This window comes from Abrus precatorius, unplaced genomic scaffold (genome assembly GCF_003935025.1).
Source record: "Abrus precatorius isolate BTA unplaced genomic scaffold, Abrus_2018 Scaffold11, whole genome shotgun sequence".
NCBI classification, from domain to species: Eukaryota; Viridiplantae; Streptophyta; class Magnoliopsida; order Fabales; family Fabaceae; genus Abrus; species Abrus precatorius.
Genome location: NW_020874303.1, coordinates 28466071 through 28489577, shown reverse-complemented (window position 1 = coordinate 28489577; position 23507 = coordinate 28466071). Strand labels below are relative to the sequence as shown.

Below are 23507 nucleotides of genomic sequence, written 5' to 3'. Positions count from 1 at the left end.
AAAAACTCTTAAAAATTTTTCCTCCTAATTAATCAACTTTCAAACAAGAATAATTCTCTCCTAGTTTGTCCTCTCTTTTTTTCTCTTCCTAAACTTAACTCGGAAATATAGTTTAAAAGAATATATTTTATTTGCATGCTAGTTAAATAAATCAATCCTTTCGGTCAACCAAGCATTCAAAAGCAATACTTTTACTAAAAATACAAGTACTTATTTCATTAAAAATACAAAAATGTAGTTAAACAAAATTGTTAACTTTAAGAGTTAAAATTAAGTTTAAGCATTTAAAATTAGTTTATATTTTTAAAAAATATAATATTTATTATATTTGTATATTTGTAAAGTAATAAATACTTTTTCTTTAATAAAAATCTATCACCTTCAGTTGCAAATAAGTATTTTTTTTAATAAAACTTATTACTTTTAAATTCTCAAGGTTATAATTAAAATCAATACATAAATAAAACTATAGAAGACGATATTTATATGCGTGTTAAATAGTTTATGCATTCTAAATGTATTAAGAAATTGACTTTAAGCATAGTTATTGGGAAAAGGATGTACATTTTCTTTCAATGATATGGTATCATATTAAATAAATTCATTCAGTGAGGTATTAACACGAATTACACCGTAAAATGTTTTATTGGTCAATTACGAGCAAAATTAAATAGTTAGGTCAGTTATTAAACAAATATAAATAAATTATTCAAAGATAATTAGTTTTTCATTTCTGAATATACGTGTATAAACTATTAATGATGCATCTAGTTGATTGCTAGAAGTAGATTATGACTAAATTTTATTTTGTATGTTCAAAGATTAAAAGACACTTCTCAATAATTCAATAGCAGTTAATTGCAGCGAAATGAACGCCACATCGTACGATCTTTATTCTTCATAGAGCTCTCTTTATGTAAACATAAATATTCTATATGGACATACAATTGCTGATAAAGCCTACTGAGTAAAGCAAATAGTAGTTCAAATGAGGATACCATGGAATGATAATGCACAAACCACCGGTCAGGCTTTTAGGTACTCTAATCCATTGTTTGACAAATTAATCATAGTAAAACACTTCCAAGTTCCTTAATATTCTCACTTTACAGCAAAAATCAAGATCAAGAACGTTACCACAGAAGATAACAAACCAATAAAGCATACAATTTCTATGCTTCCAATAGATGAGCCAAACTTACTGGTCCAATTTTGCCATGCTTTTTAAGTTGGCCAACATCTGAGCAGCAGCAGATTCTCTTGCTTCCCGAGGATACGAACACAGGTTACCCCCACACGAACACTCGAAGTCTAATCCTTTCACAGCTACATTAGCTTGGAATCCACCTTCAAAGGATGCACATCATTTACATGCAAGTCATGTACATGACAATTTCTCAACATATACACATAAACAGAAACAATGGATCATTAAATTTCAGTTGATCTCATTTCTTTATATTAATTAAAAGGCATCTGTGAATGATGCATCGCATTCGCACAAATCATAACAAGATTTTAAATAATCCAGGATTCTACATCTAGATTAGACTATCTCACCATCTGATTGAGATAAACGATAAATCGGTAGGAGCCAATTATTTTCATGACATATATCATCCAGCTCCTGCAAGATTGAACAGAATTCTAACTATTCAAGTAAAAAGGAAGGGAACAGTTAACGTCTACTGCTAAGTGCCAACTAACTAGTTATGCTTGAATAAAGATGAATTATAAAACAGCTAGCATCTCTACTCATATTTCGGGTATAAATTCTGAGAAGTAAATAATCATTTTAATGCACCACAAACACCAATCAGAGGTGAATTATAAAACGGTAAAGGCCGGTCATAACATATGTTTAAACTAAACACGGTCATAAAAACTGAAATGTTAAAACTAGTAATTATCATTTCTTGCCTGGCAAGGACTTTGCATAATGAGCACTGCCTCTGTCAATCTTCTCCGCTTAATATATGGAGGTAAGCATTGATCCTCAAAGTGTTGATACCTCCTTCCTTGATTTTTTAAGCAAGTATCATTACAGCCTTCTATTATGGATTCTATCATTAATTCCAGGTCATCTTCCCCACCTACTTTTTTCAAGAAAACATAAATATGCAAGCAATAGTTTTTCATCTTTCACAGAGAAAAATTTAATGTAGATGGATAAATAAGTTTACATAAGCCAACTATTGTCCCATTCTCTAAGCCACAAAATAAATAAAAAATAATCAAAATTACAAACTGCAGAACTGAAAAGATGGTCTTTTTTTCTTTTGTCAACAAAAGATAGCTTATAATTGGTGCTATGCAATTTTGACCTTCTGGTGCAAAGGCTAAAAAGGTGGTCATTAAGACAGCATTCTCATATTGAAAATTTAAGATTCAGTTCAAGGATAGAATGATAGATTAATAAGTCAAATGATTCAACATAAGATACCTTAATGGATTTCAAATAAAAGGCTACATACCCTACTTGAGAGCTTACGGGCTTCTTTCATTAAACCATATTTTGTACCTAAAGTGCTTGTTGAATTTACAAAATCTAATAACAGAATCAAATAATTTTTAGAGGCTTTTGGTAATTGACCAGAAAATCTATCATAAGAAGAATGAAATTTAAATGCCAAGAAACACTATAAAGGTTAAAGGGAAAGAAAAAACCATACCGATAGAAGGATGCACCAGAGAAGTAAAAAATAAAAGGCCACAAGCAACAGTAAAGGAAAACATACTAGTTGACATTCTCTGAATTTTTTTATCATACAGTGCAATCTCATCTTCTATCATTCGCTGCTGAAGAGCCTGCACAAGGAAACCTTCTCTAAGATAGATGTAGAGGCAGAATTTTTTACCCTCTAGTAATAGTAGTACGCTAATCCATATATTGAAGTAACACCAGCAATAGAAGCTATGACTGTAGGTCATGTCACAGAACTGGTCTTTATTAAACTGGTGAAAACCGACAAACTGTACAAATCAGACAACAGTGATTGAACCGGCTCTGTTTAATCATTGTATAAAATGCTGAAAATATTAAGCTACGATTCATACCACGCTCCTAATGCATGTAGGCAAGCCATACTCAACTAAACCACCAAATCACCTTGCCTTGCTTACCTATATACGCATCTTTTAAATGTATGCAAAAAAGGAAGTCATGAAATTAGTATATACCAATTTAACCTTGATTAAACCGTTGAACAGCGAACCAGTACCTTCCCGTACTCAATTTAAAAACATTGCTATGGGTACATTCCAAAGTAAAAATACTCAAAATACTATTTTAAGGGTCTAAATAAGCATAGAACAAACATCTAAGTAATGAACTGTATTCTATTTCATGCATGAGGCATGGAGTTACTCCAATAAATGATGGTCACAAGCACCAAACCTATTTCACTATTTAGTTAAATTACAGATATGTAAAAACATGTATATGATCTAAATAATCATGTGTACATGATCTATGTGTGCATGCACAGCAATGAACAAGTAGGGTGAGAATGAATATGAACAATTTTGTCACTAGAAAAAGGAAAAACAGATTTTTACCAGCATGTTCCTCTTTCGTATAAGAGCATTGAGTGCAGTTTGTGTCAGTGCCTTCCCTTTTGAAGCTATAAGAGTTTGGAGCTTTTCAAGATCAGAATTGGAATTATTTGCAATCAAGGCATGTTCTTCCATGGAATCGTTTTCAAAAGAGGTTTTGGTACAAATATTTTCACAAGTAGATTGATTTTTTACTCCACCCTCAGTGATGAGCATCCTAGTTGAATCAACATTCTCATCCTGCCAAACCAATGGAGAGTGATGATTCAGAATTAGTGGCCTGTATCTGCAGGTTGTGCAATTACTAAATACTAAATAGATAGGGGAGAAATGATGAATTTCAGACTAGAGTTCATTGCTTCAAAAAGGTTAGTTTGCTTTGTTGCAGAATTATTAAATATATGCACCACATTATCATCTTTGATTTCACAGTCAAGGTACAAACCTCACATACTCAGAATTAGCAACTTTGACAAGGTGCCTCTCTTAGTCAACTTCAACATACGATAAAAAGGTACTTAAATCATATCATAATTCAAAATACTAAAAATACGCAACACTTTCAACCCTGCTAAGAACTTGTAGCTGTAGTACATTAACTGCAGTCAGATGAAGTAGCAAATAAAATAGTTAGTAAAAAGATATTTCAAACCTTGATAGGGCTTTTAGATTGATTAGAGTAATGTTGCATAGATGGATTTTCTACTTCTTGATCTTCACTGACTTGTAAAGTATCAGCAATAAGTAGGCATTCTTCTTCATTTTTAGATGGAGAAACTAGAGAGTTGTCCACATCCATATCTTGGACTTCCTTGATAGAATCAGACCATGTAACTGTACAACTTCCATTGTTCTCTTTTTTATTAACAATTTCAATAGTGTCACTGCTTGGCTTATTCGCAAGGCCAATAGGCATGCCCTCATTACTTACATGTGATTCTGTTACTTTGGGGCTGCTCACTATCAGGTTTTTCTCTGCCATCTTTGAATCTTGCAAACTATTTGAGAACGTTTCTCTACAAAAATAGAAAATATTACACAAATAGTCGTTCTTATGTTGTGGAAAGTGATGCCAAAGAAAACAACAAAGGAAAAGACCAATTATTTGAGGAACATTATATTAAGTTACCTAAGCTTCTGATCGCCCAAAATCTACTACTGCCCTTAGAACACTATAGTTAATCAATATTTCTAACTCATGAATTATGGATGGGCTCATAATCATGGTCACCAAAATTAATTTTAAATAACACAGTAGTTATACATTTAAAAAAAAAGACGTCCTAGGCTGCCTGACATATAAAACCAAGCCAAAAAGAAAAATTGATGAAACATAAATGAAAATTAGCACCACTAATGGAATATAGTATGTAAATTGTGTAAATATATTCAAAACAGTCTAATTCATGTGTTATCAAATGGATAAAGAACACCAACCTAGAAATCCACCCTGAGATTATTTCAGAATAAGGAAGCACGTGAAAGTACTCAACAACTGGAGTGATTGTCCAACTTCTAGAACTCTTTTTGACCAATGGACCTTGCAAGCTATCCGAAGAAAATTTTAAAAAAATATGTTATCCAAAAGCATGTGCAATGTGAAAAGTTCATTAACAATTCAATCTACTTCTTCATGACAACCATTTGCGTCCAAGGACAAATATCCAAGTATTAAATCTAAAATACAAGTACCACTTCAAGACCAATAAGATGGCACGTTGTTGCTGACATCATTCTATGATCTCCTATTGTATAACACTAGAACAAGAACAGAAGGCAGCCTTATGATAAATAGTAGCTACCTAAAGAAATCTTGGAAACATGAAACTAGCTATCAAAATGGATGTCAATATACCAGATACCATTCAAAATTTCATAAACTAAATCATAACTTATTTTAGAAGCAAGTGAAGTTAATTTGTACTAAGCAAAAGAAAACATTTGACTTTCCAGGGGAAAAGAGCAGATGAATCCATCTGAATGGCAGGCATATATGCCTTGAAACCAGTGTCATCAACCAATAGCAGGATATTAGCAATAAAAGTAAACCTTTCAAGCATATCTTTGATAGGAACTTGATTAAAATCCTGATTGATCAACTTGGTGCACTTCATTATATAAAAGCGTGAAGCTGTCTTCTCTTTGGTTTGAGAATACACAGTGTAGCTTTCCAATAGCATAATATCAGTCTTATTGACACCTGTATAGTGTGAGAATCATTCAATTTTTCATTAATAAAAAATCACCTGTTAAAGCAAACATTTAAGAGATAAATGATACATTAACTGACACAATAGCTTTTTAGTACAGAACAGTACCTATTAAAGAATAAGGAAAGGAGAGTAAGACCCAATATTAATTTTATTAACCTCAAAATAAATCAAATGCACGATCAAAAGTAAACAGCATAGCACTGCATACTGTCATTTTGACATCTTCAGTAGGTAAAAACATACTAGATAACGAAAAATCCTTACACGGAGAATGTCCCCTTATATGTGATGGCTAATTTTAGAATAAGTTTAATCCAAAATACAACAGTTGTAAATAATAGCTTTGGCAATCTTTCGGTACAAGGATAATTACCTGCAGCTTCCATTACAGCAGAATACCCAACTTGCAAAAATCCATCTTCATCAGCATTTAACTCATTGTTTGTAGGCTTTTTAATGAATCTTTTCTTTTTGTATGTATATTTGGCTCCACTGGTAACTTCAGAACATTGGCTGGGGATATTCACATCTTTTTCAACCACTGACCATACCCCCTCAGTGATTGAACTAAACAGCAAGAAGCAGCTCTCCTTCTTACTGTCCATTAAAAGGACAGAAACTTTTGAAATGGGCAATCCCTCAATATCAGGACTGGGTTTTGATGCATCTAAACATTTACATACAACACAAGCGTTCATGATCTTCTCCTCTGTTAATGATAGCTTCTTCTTCTCATCAATAAGCTCAGTTTCATCAGGCTTCTGCATGGAATTCATATGTGCTAATAGAGTTGGTCTCAGAACCACAGCTAACTTGCAAAATTCATCAAAAGGCAGAAAGGCAAGCTCTGGATGCTGTTTTCTGTGGTAATAGTTGTACAGTAACACAACAGAATGAACCTGACATGGATGACCCAAAAATCAAGAGTAATTAATAATGAGGCAGACAATTACTTCCCCATGTCTCTAAAAAACTATCAGTATATACTTGTGATGCTTACAATTTTTAAAACACAAGGGAATAGGGATTTGATTTTTTTAAGATTACTTTGAGACAAACACTAATACACCAGAAGGATGCCAGCCCCCAAAGCTTAAATGGAAATTTTAATTAATAAATTGAAATGCATATTTTACTAAAGTTTTAAAATATGAAAGAATAAGGCAATTTAATGCATGTTTGGATCTGCAGTGGCAGACTATGTGCACGTTACTAACCCAGAAGTTACCTTTTATTGTGTTCATTTGGATTCACATTCATGGAAAACAAACGCCAATTCAAACACACTGTCAGTTAGATTACTATTTGACTTACCACTTGTCAATATCTAAGTCAAAGACATCATATCATGACAGTTTGCAGTAGAATTGAAAACGTGTGTGGCTCTCGAGACTAGGATGGGAAATTATCACTACCACAATTATATCTTCATTATTGAGAGAGAGAGAAATGTTAAAAATACACTCTTTTTAACACAATCATAACTATTGGCTAAAATTTATTAAAAACTACAAAAATCATGTTTTACTCTTTCTCACTCGTAATTTAATGTTTCTTTCTCATACTCTTGTAATTTTCAATAAATTTTAGGCAATATTTATGAGTGAGTTGTTAAAAAGAATGTGCTAAGAGTGTGTTGTTAACGTTTATCTGAGAGATAATACTGAATGCATGCTTATCAAGGATAAATGAAAAGGATGATGGCTAAACCTTTTTTTTCTCTTTAAGCCTAATTCATCTTGAGTTAAGCAGGACAAATCTTACGTGCCAGTGAATGCAAGTTCTTCAAACATTTTAAATTTTAATATCACCCAAAAATAGAAGTAAAGTAATGTAACAATAATCAGTAGAGTAAGGAATAACTTAAACCAATATCCAAAAAAATCACCTAGGTTAATCTTCGGATTGCTATACTATAATTGTTGTACAAGAATAAAAGAGATGAATGAGGATACCTGTTTTGCAACTGATTGTTGTTGAGATAGTGAAGGATTGTCACGTATAGAATAAGGTTTTGCTGGCAGCATTGGATCAACCAAGTATTCTAGGAATGCCTTCAGTGCATCCTCAGGGGAACAAACATCTGTTGAAGCCATGTTCTACCACTGATTTTCAATTCCAGTCACCCTCGAGTTTCAGCTGTAACATACAAGATAGCATTTAAAACGCACATTACAGCTTACAGAACAAGGTTGCATTATCAGAATGTGTTAGTGCATGTGTGTGTGGTTGCCATTGGAATCTAAAGGGGAGAGAAAGAAGAAAAGGGTATAAAGAAATAGTAAGAAAAAATGCAAAAAAAATTGAAAAAGTATCACAATTTAACAAAAAGAGTCTTTGCTTCGACATGCATTGCATGCTCTACAATTCCAAAATATCCAACTTTGCCTAACCATAGTTTCAAAAATGTTTCTACATTCTCAGAACAAGTTCGTTTTTTTTTTTTTAAACCCCGAGAACACAACGACAGAAACAGGGTTTAATTGGAATTTTTGACGGAAAAGGCGCCACCTTTGAATGAAACAATGCTATGCAAGGGTGAGAAAGGGAAGAAAAGAAAAACGCTTTGTCTGTGTTGGATTCTTTTCACTGTCACTGTGCTTTGTCCAAAAGGGACAGTGACTTCTGTTCGTAACACTTGCTGGGAACCCAGATTGAAGGTTTTGGAATGTTATAAATAAATGATCAAATGCATGCAACGCTGAAGTTGAAATTATTTAGAGGGAAAAAAAAGGGTTATATGAAGAAAACTTGAAAAGGAAAATGAGAAAAAGCAATTATTGAGAGTGAAGGTCACGGGTTTTACAATTTTTTAGAGTGAGGGCAAGTTTGGGAATTGGGAAAGGAAGATTGAAATCACAATGCACAATTTCTGGGAACTGTGGACTGTGTTCATGGCAGTAACAGTCTCTTGAAGTTGGGAATTGGGATGGAACCATCGATTTATAGTTTCACAAGACACAGGAGTTTATAAAAATAAAATAATAATATACCCTCCTATATCATAATCTTTAAATTAATTTTGTAATACTATTATAAAGAAAATAAATAATATATTAATATCATAAAATATAAAAAAAACGATCAATACTTTTTTACTTACAAGAAATTTTAAAGTTATTCTTACAAAAATATAAAATAAAGTTTTAATTATGCAAATATTTTTATTAAGTTATTCCTTCTCAATTTTTAAAGATTGATTTCCAGTATACTATGATGGTTACAATAATTTATGAATAATTATGACTTAAAGTAAAATATATATAACGTTAAAAATATCATAAATTGTAATAATCTTAAATTTAATTTATTTTAAATAAGACATTTATAATTTATTGTAATGTATCAATATTTAAAATTGATATTTTTGTTAATAATAATACATATTTTATTATATTAAATAGGAATATTTTAAAAAAATAAAGCTTTTAAAACTGATCAAAAAAACTATTCAAATCAAAACATATCATCTATATCGACATAGAATACAAAATTTTATATTTAAATAATTCAACTTAAGTTTAATCAAGATTATAATAATATTTTTTAAAAATATAATATAGTATATTGAATTTAAAATAAAATAAACAAAAAATATTTTGAAAAACATTATATGTTTAAGTAAAAAAAAACTACGTAACTTGATAAAAACATAACAAATATTAAAAATACTTTGATTAAAATATAAACATTCAAACTTATAAAATAAAAATTAGATAAAATCAATATTAAATTATTGTGAGAAAGAAAATAGTGAAAAATAGTAGCATCAAACACAAGAAAAGAATGCGTTATAAACGATAAATAAAATTTTATAATTATAAATTGAAATTTTACCTAGTCAAACTGACCTCGCACGTCAATCTGAATACCGATAAGCTTCGTTCGAATGGAATTCAACGATCAGAAGATAGAAACTATGGAGTACGGACCCACCAATCATTGCACTCTCTCTCTCTCTCTCTCTCTCTCTCTTCACTCCAAAACATCAAAACAAAAATTTACTATGATGTTTGGTTTAGGGCGAATCCAAGTGTCGATGTTTGCCACAACAGCAAGAACTCATTCACCTCACTCCACTCTATCACTCACAAATGAATTGGCTCAAAGTAGTGAGTCCCTTTTGCCTCGTGATTGTGCCCTTTGTTTAGGAAGCTTAAATTAAGCATTTCATATATGTAGGTGACTCCCCTGCACATTGGAAAGAGGTTCTTAAAGGAATTCGTGAAATGAGGTGTTCTACAGATGAACAAGTAGATACTATTGATGCACTACCACCTAAGGTCTATCTCAATATCTTATTCTTAATAACGTGATTTCACACGTGAGATAAGATTGTGATTATAATATATGTACATTCCATAGCACTTCGTAGTTCTCACTTACATCATTGGGGCTTTCTATTAACTATTGTGATTATTGGCGCATTATTTTCATTTATTTTCAATATGCAGTTCATGATATGGATAAAATTACCCGCATATTTAATGGTTTTGCTTCTGTTTTTAGATTGAGTTTATTATTTATAAATAAAAAATATTAAAAGTTATAAAATTATAATAAATAATTTTTATTAGTGGTTTATCCTAGTTTATTAGTGGATAGTGAAGAAGTTAACAAAACTCTAAATTTAATTAGGAAAGAAGATTTGCTGTGCTGGCATCTTCCCTTTTATCAAGCCAAACTAAGGAGCATGTTACTCGTGGTAAGTACATATGCCAAAAAAATGTTGATCTTTTGCTTTTCCTTCTTGTTAGCTTTCATTTGTATGCACAGATTTCTTCTAAGATAATGAAGTTATAAAATCTTGCTTCCGAAACAGTTTTAATTACGTGTGTGTATTTTTAAGAATAGGAGCAACTCAACGACTTCATGAAAATAGTCTTCTTACTGCTGATGCAATCAACAAAGCTGATGAAGAAACCATCAAGAAGTTGATTTACCCTGTACGTTTGGTAGCTCTCCAAAACTATTTTCTCTTGTGATTCAAATAATCTAGATTTGGTGGCAAATGAAGGATGCTACCTCTGAAGCTTTTAGTGTTTCCTTAGTTTTCATGTTAGCATGTCAATGTCTTTTGATTTGATTCATTTTATATCTTATTAATTAAATATCTATGCTTGTATTTTCCAAGGTTGGATTTTACACAAGAAAAGCCAGTAACCTAAAGAAAATTGCAAATATTTGTCTCATTAAGTATGATGGAGACATACCTGACTCAGTTGAGGAACTACTCTTACTTCCAGGCGTAGGTCCTAAGATTGCGCATCTGGTATGTGCAAAATGCTTTTGTAATTCAAACAGTATGTTCCCTTGTTCTTTGTTAATTTTGTTAGTGGCACTATTAGGTTATGATTGTTGGATGGAACAATGTCCAAGGGATATGTGTAGATACTCATGTTCACCGCATTTGCAATCGGCTTGGATGGGTTTCGAGATCAGGCACAAAACAGGTTCCTATAAGTTTGGCTGTAGCATAGCATATCTTATGTTTCTTCACTCACTTTATGATTACATTACAAGAGTCATGTCAAGTAAGGTATTTATTACTGCATTAATTGTCTCGTAACATCTACCTATCTAGGTGCTGATATAGACAAGACAATTGTGACGTACATGCATGTAATAAGATTCATTAATGGGTAGATAAAAAAAAATTGCAAATTAGTTTCTAAGATTATCATGGGAATGTCATATCATGATTTCTCAAAGTTGCTGGACTAGAGAGTTGGTGTCAATCAGCGATTAGAAATTTGTCCTTTGCTTTCATTTCTTTTGCTAAATTGTTTCTAATGTCTTAATCGAAGGTTATTAATCCTCTTCCCTTTCTAGAAAACTTTGACACCTGAAGAAACAAGAAAAGCGTTACAACGGTGGCTTCCGAGGGAAGAATGGGTTCCAATAAATCCACTTTTGGTATGCTTAGCGCATTCCTTTTGTTGTATCCCAATAAATTCCCTAAATGGTTATACTTTGGATGCTGTCTGTTGTGTCACTCCTGCATTATTAAAAGCATTTTGTGGCTTCTTTTACACTCTATCTTACAACATTTTTTATAACAGGTAGGATTTGGACGGAAAATTTGTACTCCTCTACGGCCTCACTGTGGAGAATGTAGTGTAAGTAGGTTCTGTCCATCTGCGTACAAGGAAACTTCAAGCCCATCGTCCAAGTCCAATAAGTTTACACCAAACAAGAAGCCTTAATCAAGCTGATTAAAGTTGATCAATTAATTATAAGGTCAACATTGAACACAAGGGTTTATTTAGAGATATATGTTTTGAAGTTGATGATAAATGTGTGCAGGCTTATCTCCCACATGCAGAAAGATTATTGACAGAATCCAAACTGTTTATCCTTTTGGTCAAAATCTGAACTTGTCACCTCCACATTGCAAGACAATAAACAATTGCGTCAAGGCCTGTTCTTTTTCAAATGAGTACCTAATGACTCTTCATTGACCGTCTCATTGACATGGTCGGTGGAATTTCATAATTGACGATTCCTTTCTAGTTTTTGTATGGGAATATTCGTTTTCCATTTCTTGTTAGGTAATTAGTGGCGCAACCGACGCTTTGTGGGCCCATAATCCTCAAGTACTTGCATTAAAACTAGGCATTATGCAGAGTAGCTTCATCCATTCATTTTGTCGACCAAAAACAAATACTGGGTGGCATGTTAAGTAGTACCATACGTTGGCCCAATTTATCCAATTCGTTGGTTTTTATATATAATAAGACGTTAAATTAATGCGTGGATATGCTTGGGATAGTTAATGGACCCCATGGCCACACCTATCATAAGCTTATTCCAGTGAAGAGCTCAAACCAAAAAACAGAATTCTCTATTTCTGCAGAGCTTATATTAATTTGGCTTCCAATACTCGCACTCAATCGCCAGTAATGACAAAACCAAGACAATTTTGCACAAACAGAAATACATGACAACATAATAAGAAATAAACATCCAATTTGAATAGACTAGTACAAATTATAAAGATGACATAAAGTTGTCCTTGAATAACTATGATACTAAGCTGTTCGAGGAAGCCTGCTCTTACGCCAGATCCAATAGTTGGCTCTAATTGGATCAACTTGTTCCAAGATAGAACAAATATTTCTTGCTATATCTAGATCTTGTTCATCCATATCTGAAGTCTTTAACGTGCCAATGGCATGTATAATGTCTTGGTTTGGTTGATAACCATAGCAGATTAGATCCAAAATAGTGCTAAGAGCAAACAAATAGTTGCTCTTAGTCCTCAAAATCTTTAAACATACTGAAGAAACTTGAGGATCATTTACCCATGATGTGGTTTCACCTTTATAAAGTCCTCGCAGATATCTCCACGAGCTTTCATTCTCAGGGTAGGACAAAATGGCTTCAATGGTGTAAAGCACTTCAGACTCTCTCATAGCTTTTAGGCCCCCTAATAGAGGAGACCTTGTTATGACAAAATATCTCTGCATAAATTAATACATGTTAATTTTCTAAATTGAAAAGGAAAATGAAGAAAACATTTAAAAAATAAAATAGACTGTCAAGTTATTCTATACGAGGTAAACCCATGCTGCATCTAATAAGCCAGTACAAATGAAAAATATCAGAATATAAGGTTTTATCTTTATTGTCTTTTTCATAATTGGCAACTATTTGCGTGTGAATGAGTAATTAAACAGCAAGAAGTTGTACCTTGCCAGACACTAGACCTACATAATAAATTCCTTAAGAGCTTTAAGCACATTAATAATCCCTTTGCCCCTAGGAATGCTACGTGTTCTCAAGGAATTCGCTTCCTAAATAATTTAATGAGGCCGGAGAAGGCAAAGAGTATAAGACAGACGGTGACAAACGTGCAAGAAAATTTCTTGTGAATGCTTATAGCAGAATTAAACTCATTAAACTATATTGAAATAATTAAAGGGATTGAACCTCAAATCAATTTACTATTAGAGATCTTTTTGTTGTAAACCTAAAAGAGAATAATGACCAATGGCAGCAAATTAGCTAAAGTAAGGAAATTGACCTAAGTACTAGGAAACGGTTGCTTTTCAATTGTAATTACTAGAAAATGTAACATTAGGAACAGTGACATGAACAACATCCAGGTATATATATAGGCATTTGATTTCAATTAGTTAGGCAACAATCATACAGTCCATGCTGAATATTCGTTACCCCAAGTTGTGCCTAGACAATACCATAGTCGCATACCTGATTCCAAGCAGAATTGTTAAAAATGTCTTCTTCGAGGAGTTCAGTACAATAAGTAAGTTCATCTTCCCATCCTCCTAGTGCTTGAAGAACCCACTGTCCATACAATTAAAAAATCAATTTCATTGAGTCTCGATACTTAAACTAACACATAGAGCTCAGAGCCTCAGAATAGTATGCAAGGGCAAAATTTGTGAGAATTTTAGATTAGTAATGACAATATGAGAAACAAACCTGTCTATGAGACCATGCATGATAATGTTTGGCGTCAATAGACAGAATCTTCTTAGTGAACTCAAGCTCGTTGTTTCTAGCTTCAGGTCCTAATTTATCAGCAACCCATCGTCTATGATGCCTACAAACATCTGGCATCAAGATCAATGTGATGATGTGCGCGTAAAAAAAGTTAAATAACTCAGAAGCACTTCAATTCAGGAAAACACTACCAAAAGCGATCAATACCAAATATAACAAGCAGGAGAATCGGGGTAAAAAAAAATTGCTTCTGTGCGATCATAACACCATGTCATGTCATCATGAACATAGAAGCTTCTAGAAATGATTGGGATATAAATTGATTCTAATTTATGCGCTAAGTTTGATTCATTTTATTTTGTTATTCTATAAAACTAAGTTGATTGAAACAGGCTCTCACAAAGCATAGAGAATCACGGAACATTAGCTTCTGATAAAGAAGAAAGAGAAGAGAATCTCACCATATCTGATAATTCTTGGAATTTTCAGTGGCTATACGCTCAATAAACTCGAGTTCGCTGTGCAAGTCAACTTTGAGCGAATCAATTAATAAGCGGCGAAAATGCCACACCTGCAAGAGGAATTGGATGAATGAGAAAGAGAAAAGCGGAAAGAATGATAGAGTTTAGGAAGAGAGATACAGTGTAGTTGCCAGCGTTGAAGTGGATAGCTTCGGAGGTGAGGGAAAGGGCGCGTGGGGAACGCTCATCGGAGAGGTAAACGGCGCGAAAGTAATCCATAACTTCGATGAAGTCTTGGGTGTAATTGATTGAAACGACGGGGCTAGGGCCGTCGTTTTGGGGAATTGGAGTAACATCTGACCACTCTGCTCTCTCTCTCAGCGGCACGCGCTTCTGCTTCTCCTCTTCGCCGGAAGTCGATTCCATGCTTCCTGATTCTTCTTCACTTCACTTTACTTTACGCACTCTCTATCTTCGAATAATTTTCAGTTCTTTCGGTTTTAACCTGTCCTTATGGGCTTCCATATTTTGGCCCAATAGAGTACTTAATTAGATTTCTCTTTTAATAAATAGGAGTTATTCAATAAACTCCTAACAAAAAATATTATAAGTTTTTTCTATAAACCTTTTATGAGCTCTTTTAAACGCCTTCAAAGGTTATAAGTTATTCGTTCTCATGGTGAATTAAGCTGCACCCTTATCTTAATTTAGGTAAATTTTCTCTTCATTTTTTTAATTTAGAATCTATTTCCAAGTTTAAAGAAAAAATAAATTAAGATTAAAATAATTTGATAATTACATAAGATTTAAGTATAATGTTTTAAAGTTTTTTAATATTATTTTTAATTAAAATTTTATCTTATAATAAGTGCAATAAGTCTAAAAGTTGCACAGGTTATTGAAGTGAAATTGTAATTTTTAATTATAATTGAAGAATAACTCTAAATTATTATCCTTTAATTTTTCATGATAATTATAAGTTTTTTTAGCTTAAAAGTTAAAAATCACTTTTAAGTTAAAAAGTTATAAATATTGTGTTAGTTGCCTTGAGATTTGAAACAAAAAAAGGAGAGGAACTCCTAGTGTACTACATGATAGGTCACATTGAAATTTTATATCTATTAGGAGAGATAAATACTAAAATTCAGCTTGACCTAGTCATTTTAAAATTCAACATAAGTTAGGTATTACATGTATACCTTGAGGCTGATTTGTTCTTTAAACTCTTGTAAGCACTCGTTCAGAGATAAAGTTGGCGTTTCATTCAAATCCAACAATGCACAAAATTTAAAACAAGCTTAAAGTATTAAATGAAAATGACACACTTACAATAAACAATAATATAGTATTAAGTTAAACATAACGTTTGATTTACAATTTCAATATCTGAATTTCTTTTCCAACGAGATAAGTGTGCAAAAGAATTAAACGAGACAACTTCTCACTGAAGACATAAACTGATCTTTCAAATTCAGACCTATATTATTACTATGCTATAAGAAAATTGGAGAAATTATGAATTTTAAAAAACAAAAGAATACTTATGATTCAAAGTATAAAAATTCACTAGAAATTTCGTGTCTGATATTTGCTAAGGTGAGTCCATCAGATTTTTGAATTATTGTTCACTTGTGAAAGAACTTCCAAACATCCCTGTCAGCCAAATCCTTGACTAAATGAGCCCCAAAAATGCCCTCCTCATCTACTAGACTTCTCAGTTGTCGTACTCCATTATTGAAGCCAACATAGTGCCTCTTAGTAGGAGCTAGATATACTACCCCATATGGAGGCCTCAAGCACTGATGTCAAAAGGAAAATACAAAAGAGGAATTAAAAGTTCTGCAGTTACAATTTGAAACTCAATTTAATAATTTAGCAAAAATATAAAAGGAGAAACTTTGCACAAGGACATCAAACTTGATCATGCATCATTATAAATATACAACTGGAAACGGAATCAATTTGTTGTGCCTGATAGCACAATGACAAGTGAAAGCACCATAGCCCACAACACACACTGCAATTTCACTAAGGCTAAAACTAAATCAACAAATTTGACCCAAAAAAATCAACAAATGAAGTATGGAAGACAACTTATATCCATGCACATCACGATCAACCACTTGCCAAACTAATACATGCCACAAATGTGATGTTTAGCATTACATCAAAATACAGAAGCATATACAAGATTTTCAATGAGTATAGATAACCAAGTATAAAGGCAACAAACCTTCTTAATAAGTGTGTACAGCTTCTTCAAAGAGGTAATAGAGTATGGAATCTCTGTCATTAAAATAATATCATAGCCACCCTCTCCCTGATCTGCCTCGCTGCCTCTTTCCCATGCTCGACTTCCTGAGAGCTTCCTAGACCGTCTTGAGCAATATTCATGTCCAATGATGCTACCATCTTGGCTGCTACATCCATCCATAAAATCTTCCTCAGAGAAGCTCAAACTCATTCCAGGCGTCATTTCACATCCATCACTTTTCACAATAGACAACACAGCGGGTAACTCTTCCCAGTCCCCAGCATAAAAGTTAACCGATGGTGCTAGAGTCTGTCTTGAAGGAGTAAGGGGAGACTCTGGCTGTCTACTCTGCCTATCACGAGCTTGCTTGAGATTAGCAAGGACATTTGGTACAGTTGTGCATCTTACCGTTTCTGCATTGTGATCTTGAAAATGCACCACAGAAGCTCCCTGTAAAATAGAGCCACGTACAGGACAAGCATGTTATTTCCAATGTGAGCATTTCTTTGAATATCCAGGATAGAAGTTTACTAGTTGCCCATTATTTTCCCCAAAACACTATAAGTTTCTTGTCTTGACATGTACTTGCACCCCCGCCCCCTCTCCACCACACACGCGCACACACAAAAGAAAAGAAAAAGAAACAACACAGAGGCTTCTTGGTGGTAACACCAAGTATACATTGTAGTTCAAGTATTCAAACTACAATGAGACATCACCTACACAGTTTAAATTTCTGTCCATGTCATCAATTGCACAAACAGTTTACCAAACAGAGTTTGCATTGTGAGGAATACATCTAAACAAATGTAGGTATTCCTTCCAGCATACAAATAGAATAGTGCCAAATGAACCAGCAAAAAGAGAAGTGATACCCAATCTTAACTGTATACCTTCAAGCAAGCAAAAATTCCAGGAAGTCCATAGTTGCAACTGAGCTGCAGAATACATGAAATAGATAGATTAATAAATTATGAATAATAAATACCACAAACATGATTGAAAAAATACAGATTAAGGGAGAAGTAAAGAAAGGAAACTCATGAAGATATAGTTAATATTGTGAGCATTTGTAAAATGAGGGACGGAGGATGGAGCACAAGGAGAATTCAATACAGTCAAGAGGTAATAGCAACATTTGAATCTTGATAACACAATACCTCAAGTACTCTTTTTCCTCTAAAGGTCAGTTGCCCATCACGAATCTCATGCTTAAGAACACTAAAAAGATCAATGGAACTGGCCCAAGATTTAAGATAACCTACAAAGTCAGATAAACATATTTGATAATACCAGTCCTTTGTATTCATTGATGAGAAAACAAATTACATGTATATGGCACAGCATAATTGTTAAAAGAAATTTTCCTTGCCAAGAATCATGTCAATATTTTTCTAACTTAAATTGGGTTTTTAGGTTGCTTAAATCTCTTAAACTAATACCACACTAACCTTAGGAATTTTTCAGCTTTTGTTAATGCCTAAAATGTTTCTGTTTTAAGTACTATAACATCCTAAGATTCTCTGCTGCATTAATTCATTGAGTATGTTATTTTTAAGGAGTACTTCACTTGAAAGAAAATGGTGATTCAGAAGAAAACACCACCAATGTATTCAATGCCTACAAGTCTGAAATATATCAAGTACATACCATCAGGTTTTACGGATATTGCCTCTGAACCACTGAACCCAATGATATCAGCAACACTAACTAAACCCTGTAGGAAGTTTAAGAGATCATCTCATCAGTCCAACTATAAAACTAATTGACATACAAAAATAAGCTGTGACATTATGTTAAGCTTATTTATATGAGAATTTTTCAAAAGCAATTAAACAAGACAGTTTTAAAGCAAACATAAAAACATTAAGTTCTTGTCATGCAATATTGAAAATCCATCATGTAAAACACTTCAAAGCGCTCAACATACAACAGGAATGTAACCAAAAGGTCCTATTTCAGTATGACTTAACAGGCACATTTTGTCATCAAAGCATAATCTTTACAAGGTGAAGCCTTTCCCACGTCAATTTCAAGAGATAAACCCTACATCCCATTGTATTGATATTTACAAAATGAAAGAATAAAAATAACCTGAAATCCTTCTACTATCATTGCTTCAACAACAACACCAATCTCCCATGAAGAATTAAATATTTATTTGACAAGCCATCTGATTATCCCATCCTTCAATACACAGATTCTCTGATATTAAAGTGAAGACGTACCTTAAATTGGTCTGTATTCTCGCCAGCATCCTTGTCTGTGTGAAGCACCTGCAGAGCACGACAAATTTAAATGTGTTACACTCTTTAACCCCAACGGTTTCATGTTCGTTCCTTCTTTCTTTTCTTTGCGTGTGCGTGTGGAGTGGGTTGGTAATTTAATGAATAGTGATATAAATGGGAGTTGTACCTTTGAAGGGAGGATCTCTACAGCTGGTGATGGGAGATGAATATCTTTCTCAGGAATGGAGGATATGCTGTGACTTCCACGATCAAGGGCAACTAGACCAGGTAAACACTGTGCAAGTAATGCTGGTGCACGCATTGCAGTTGATCTTTATAACCAGTCCCCTGCAATAACTCACAAGATAAGCTACTAAATAACACACCCAAACAACAACAACAACAGATAATAATCACGAACACCAAGTGTGTTTTAGCTACAGGCTACAGCTATGTCCACGTGAGGAACTCATAATCAATCATAAACCAATAAACAAAATTATACACAGAAATAACAAAACCATCTTCATGAAAATTAGAAAAAAGGTTCAAACACAGTCTGAGGTCGTCAATTGCATACACAGAGACAACAACACACGAAGGTTTTTTTTGCCAACAAGCTGAGAATTCAAAAGAAGAGGGGAAATTTCGGGGCGGGGAAGCGAAAACACTACCCGGCGTCCAATTAATTAGGAGCTTCAAATCGAAGGCGTATGCAAATTGAAAGAGGAAAATTAAACAATACATCAGTTATTGAATTATGAAGTAAATTAAACAATAAAAGGGAGAAAAAGAGATGAAAATAATAACAAAAAAAAAAAAAGATGAAAAGAGGAAAGGGGAACAGAAAACCTGAAGAGAGAAGAGGTCAATGGCACTATGGATTTGGCGAAGAAGTGAAAAATGAAAGAAGCAAAGTTGAAAATTGTAATTTGCAAAGAAGAAAGTGCAGAAACAGAGAAGCTTCGACGTCAGAGGCCTGCAACTGCCTCAATTCCCAAAATGCCCTTTTTGTGTTTTCTGTTGAACCATTATGGGGAACGCTGCGGTCCGATCAGATCATACGCTTGTCTCTAGACTACAACCCTCTTTTCTTTTCTTTTTTTTCCCTTATTTTTTATTTAACAAAATTTAGGTATTTTTTATAAACATTCTTCAATATAATTTTTTAATCAAAATTAAAATTTCACCTTAGTAACCCAAACAATTTCACATCTAAATATTCTATCAAAATAGTTCAATAGTTGAAGCTAAATATGTGTTAATTTTTAATTAAATTTAAATATTTAAAGGTAATATTTTTATTACATAACTTTATTTTTTTAAGGTTGAATTTAAATACATTAAACTAAAAAATATAAAAAATAAAATATTATTACAATGTTTTATTTAATGTAATAAATATTTTTTATAAATTTTTTACATTAATTACATAAAAACTTATGTAGTTATGTTGACATTTAAAAAAATTAATACATTTTTAATTATTATTAGATAAAATTTATTAGATTATAAAATGGGAAGAAATTGTCTCTCTTTGTAAGAAATCTTATTCATGATTTTATTTAACATTTACCTAAATAAAAATGTGTTATTAATAATTTTCTAGTATTTTTTTATATATTTTATTACAATTAAACAAAAGATAAAAGATGTAAAATAAATAAGTAAGATATAAAAAAATAAAAGTAAAAATAATAAAATATACTGTTATAAAATAACAGATTTAACATCTATCTAAAAACAATAATAAATATTTATATATAATATTTTTTATTAAAAATTATATGATATTACAAGATTGAACATATAAATAATATGAAATATTATAATTTTCAATAAGAACATTATGAGTTGTTTTCAAAAATCAAAATATGGCAACGCGATTTTCAAGGCTACCCTGTGTAGAGATTATTAGGTATACTAACCCGGATTAAAAAGTTACTATTAAGAACTGTTTAGTCATTTAAAATTAATAAAAATATATCGCATCAGCAATAAAAAAAAAATTGACCAAAAACTTTACTCTTCTCTTATTTTCCATCATTTAGACTTGAATATTATCTTTCAATGGTCGAAAGTTAAAATCAAAGAGCGTCAAGTATAATACAATTATTGACCTGACTCATGTGTTACTTGAAAATTATTAGATAAAATTCAGTTTTATAAAACTTGAATTTCATCTATTTACTTTTTATAAGCGTTTTTTTGGTCCCATGTGCTTTTTACTTATTTGACTTAATATAAAAACTTATATAAAACTTTTTTTTGTCGTAATATATTTTAAGTAAGTAAATAATAATAAATTACAGATCTAAATATATTTATAATAATCCAAATTCATTCAACGATTGAATTTTCTATTAATTTATTTAATTATGAGTAGATGACAAAGAGTTGACCTGAAACAAGCTCGTGGAGAAGGTAAGGAACGTTCATTATATATATAAAAGAAATTGTTTCTGCTCATGAAATCCAAAACTTGTTACGATAAGCATCAAGACTATTTTTTATTAATATGATTATTTTTACAATTAAAATATAATACTTTATTATGGAGGAATCTCACCTTCCAATAAGAAAAAGTTTTGCTTACTTGTGAGATTTGAATGGGATTATGGATTAAATTAAATTATTTTCATTAATTAATTCATATGTTTTGATTTTTAAAAAGTAACACAAATTCTTTTGCCTGACCTACAAACGCGTTTTTCTCTTGCTTGACACTAAAATAGGTCAAATGTAAACGCAAAAAAGAGAAGAAAATAAACAGAGAGCGTAAGATCAGAAAATGTCATTCCCAACAAGTTAATTGCAAAATAAGATTAATAAAACAATCACCAATCACTTAATTGAACAAAGTAAGTTACGAGGTAAAAACTGATTACAATATCAGCTAAAGGTGATTCTTGTGATGAAGAAACAGTGTAACTGCATCAGCACTAGCCAAAAGTATGGCTAGTAGCCTAATTATTGGTGTTGGAACATGATGTGACCTATATCTACAATGCCTAATTACCTATTTGTTCTTCAATTAGAGGAAATACACATTTAATTAAGAAGACAAAAAAAACCTGATGCTGTTTATTTTCTAAGTTATAGTCATGCTTGCTGTTCACTAGGTTAGGAAGCTCATGTGCTTAAACTATTGGAGATATAAAATTTCATCCATCATAAAAACATCATCATTGAATTCCCAATCAAGCCCCTCATGTCCATCAAATTCCTTGAGCCCCACCAATGTCTCAATGGGAAGCTCTTGATCCAATGCAAAATATTCATTTCCCAAAGGAAGGTCTTTGTTTGAATAAATATATTCTTCATCAAGAAAAGTGTTAAGAGACAAGAGTTTGTTGTTACTCAGCACTTCTCCGCGTTTAAATGCAACTTTCTCACCTTCACATTCTAAAGGTTGTACTATCATTGCTGAACTTTTAGACCACATGCTTAACCTTGAAGTTTCAGAGTTCACACTGCATAGATCCTCATTGCATTTTTGTTCACACCCCTTTATCCTTGATGTCATTGATATAGAGTTCAAGACAAGCCCTCTCCTTGGAGAGGTACAAAATGAACTCCAAGGTTCCTCACAATTCCAATTGAATTCCTCTTCAAATGGCCAAAAAAGGGGTTGTTCGCCACTGAACTCCTCTATGTCAGCGGTTTCTAATAGATGCTCCACTGAAATATCATCTTCTGAAGAAACAGTAGAGACACAAGGAGAAAACTCAACACCCCAACTTCCCTCATTAGAAGGGCTTGAAAAACCATCCAAAACACACTCCACTTCTTGTTTTGAGTCTGAGATCCATTCGTTGTCTTCCCCTTCAAGACTAAGCAATGAGTCCCAATAACTGAGTGTGTCTATATCAGAGATCTCAGTGAAAGAATCACACTTGTAGCTAATAGGAGTTGAAGGGTTCTCAGCTGAACATCCATCAAGCTTTGAATCTGAGAGCCACTCAGAGTCTTCATCTTCGAGACTAAGTAAAGAATGCAAATAACTTGCTTTGTCCAAATCTGAGATCCCCCAGTAAGCATCACAGTCAAGTCCATCATTATCTGTTCTAATATTTGAGATATTTTTCAAACCGCGAAAAAAATTGACATTTTTTTTCAAGAGGAAGTAAGAGCTTGACACCAGGAACAACCAAAATGCCAACCACTCGTTGGCGTGAACATTTAATGAATCAAAAAAACAACTTTGGTGTTCAACAGACAGTGAAGACTGTCTCCGGTTGTTGTCTGGTGATAACTTTCTTTTGTCTATGCATCGACGAAGATCAATTTCATCCTTTTCAGTCAAACTCATTCCAGTAGCTATCAT

General features: G+C 32.6%; 5 protein-coding genes across 6 annotated transcripts; 1 reads left to right on the top strand and 4 right to left on the bottom strand.

Annotated features, from left to right (window-relative positions):
• Positions 1–1031: 1031 nt before the first annotated feature.
• Positions 1032–8675, bottom strand: LOC113855983. The gene is made up of 11 exons (XM_027487612.1): positions 8656–8675; positions 7724–7907; positions 6142–6667; positions 5605–5755; positions 4993–5103; positions 4208–4571; positions 3559–3795; positions 2739–2808; positions 1921–2093; positions 1561–1627; positions 1032–1347 (listed from the first exon to the last, which is right to left on the bottom strand). Exons 2-11 carry the CDS (start codon positions 7862–7864, stop codon positions 1199–1201), a joined length of 1989 nt encoding a protein of 662 aa, XP_027343413.1. The 5' UTR covers positions 7865–7907; positions 8656–8675; the 3' UTR covers positions 1032–1198.
• A 944-nt stretch (positions 8676–9619) lies between these two features.
• On the top strand, positions 9620–12196 carry LOC113853849 (endonuclease III homolog 1, chloroplastic-like). Of its 2 annotated transcripts, XM_027484522.1 has the most exons (8): positions 9620–9880; positions 9951–10051; positions 10407–10473; positions 10623–10714; positions 10903–11040; positions 11117–11221; positions 11601–11684; positions 11831–12196. In XM_027484522.1, exons 1-8 carry the CDS (start codon positions 9658–9660, stop codon positions 11972–11974), a joined length of 954 nt encoding a protein of 317 aa, XP_027340323.1. In that variant the 5' UTR covers positions 9620–9657; the 3' UTR covers positions 11975–12196. The 2 variants fall into 2 exon arrangements, with proteins under 2 accessions (XP_027340323.1, XP_027340324.1); XM_027484523.1 differs by having other exon boundaries at positions 9671–10051; positions 10412–10473; positions 11831–12184.
• A 395-nt stretch (positions 12197–12591) lies between these two features.
• On the bottom strand, positions 12592–15173 carry LOC113853848 (protein farnesyltransferase/geranylgeranyltransferase type-1 subunit alpha). Its single transcript, XM_027484521.1, has 5 exons — positions 14879–15173; positions 14699–14808; positions 14217–14337; positions 13983–14078; positions 12592–13231 (listed from the first exon to the last, which is right to left on the bottom strand). The coding sequence occupies exons 1-5, from the start codon at positions 15122–15124 to the stop codon at positions 12800–12802; spliced, it is 1005 nt and encodes a 334-aa protein (XP_027340322.1). The 5' UTR covers positions 15125–15173; the 3' UTR covers positions 12592–12799.
• An 854-nt stretch (positions 15174–16027) lies between these two features.
• On the bottom strand, positions 16028–20183 carry LOC113855088 (histidine protein methyltransferase 1 homolog). Its single transcript, XM_027486556.1, has 8 exons — positions 20033–20183; positions 19368–19528; positions 19181–19228; positions 18603–18669; positions 18113–18213; positions 17846–17890; positions 16932–17402; positions 16028–16497 (listed from the first exon to the last, which is right to left on the bottom strand). Exons 2-8 carry the CDS (start codon positions 19500–19502, stop codon positions 16324–16326), a joined length of 1041 nt encoding a protein of 346 aa, XP_027342357.1. The 5' UTR covers positions 19503–19528; positions 20033–20183; the 3' UTR covers positions 16028–16323.
• A 2129-nt stretch (positions 20184–22312) lies between these two features.
• On the bottom strand, positions 22313–23507 carry LOC113855982. The gene has a single exon (XM_027487611.1). The coding sequence runs from the start codon at positions 23505–23507 to the stop codon at positions 22326–22328; it is 1182 nt and encodes a 393-aa protein (XP_027343412.1). The 3' UTR covers positions 22313–22325.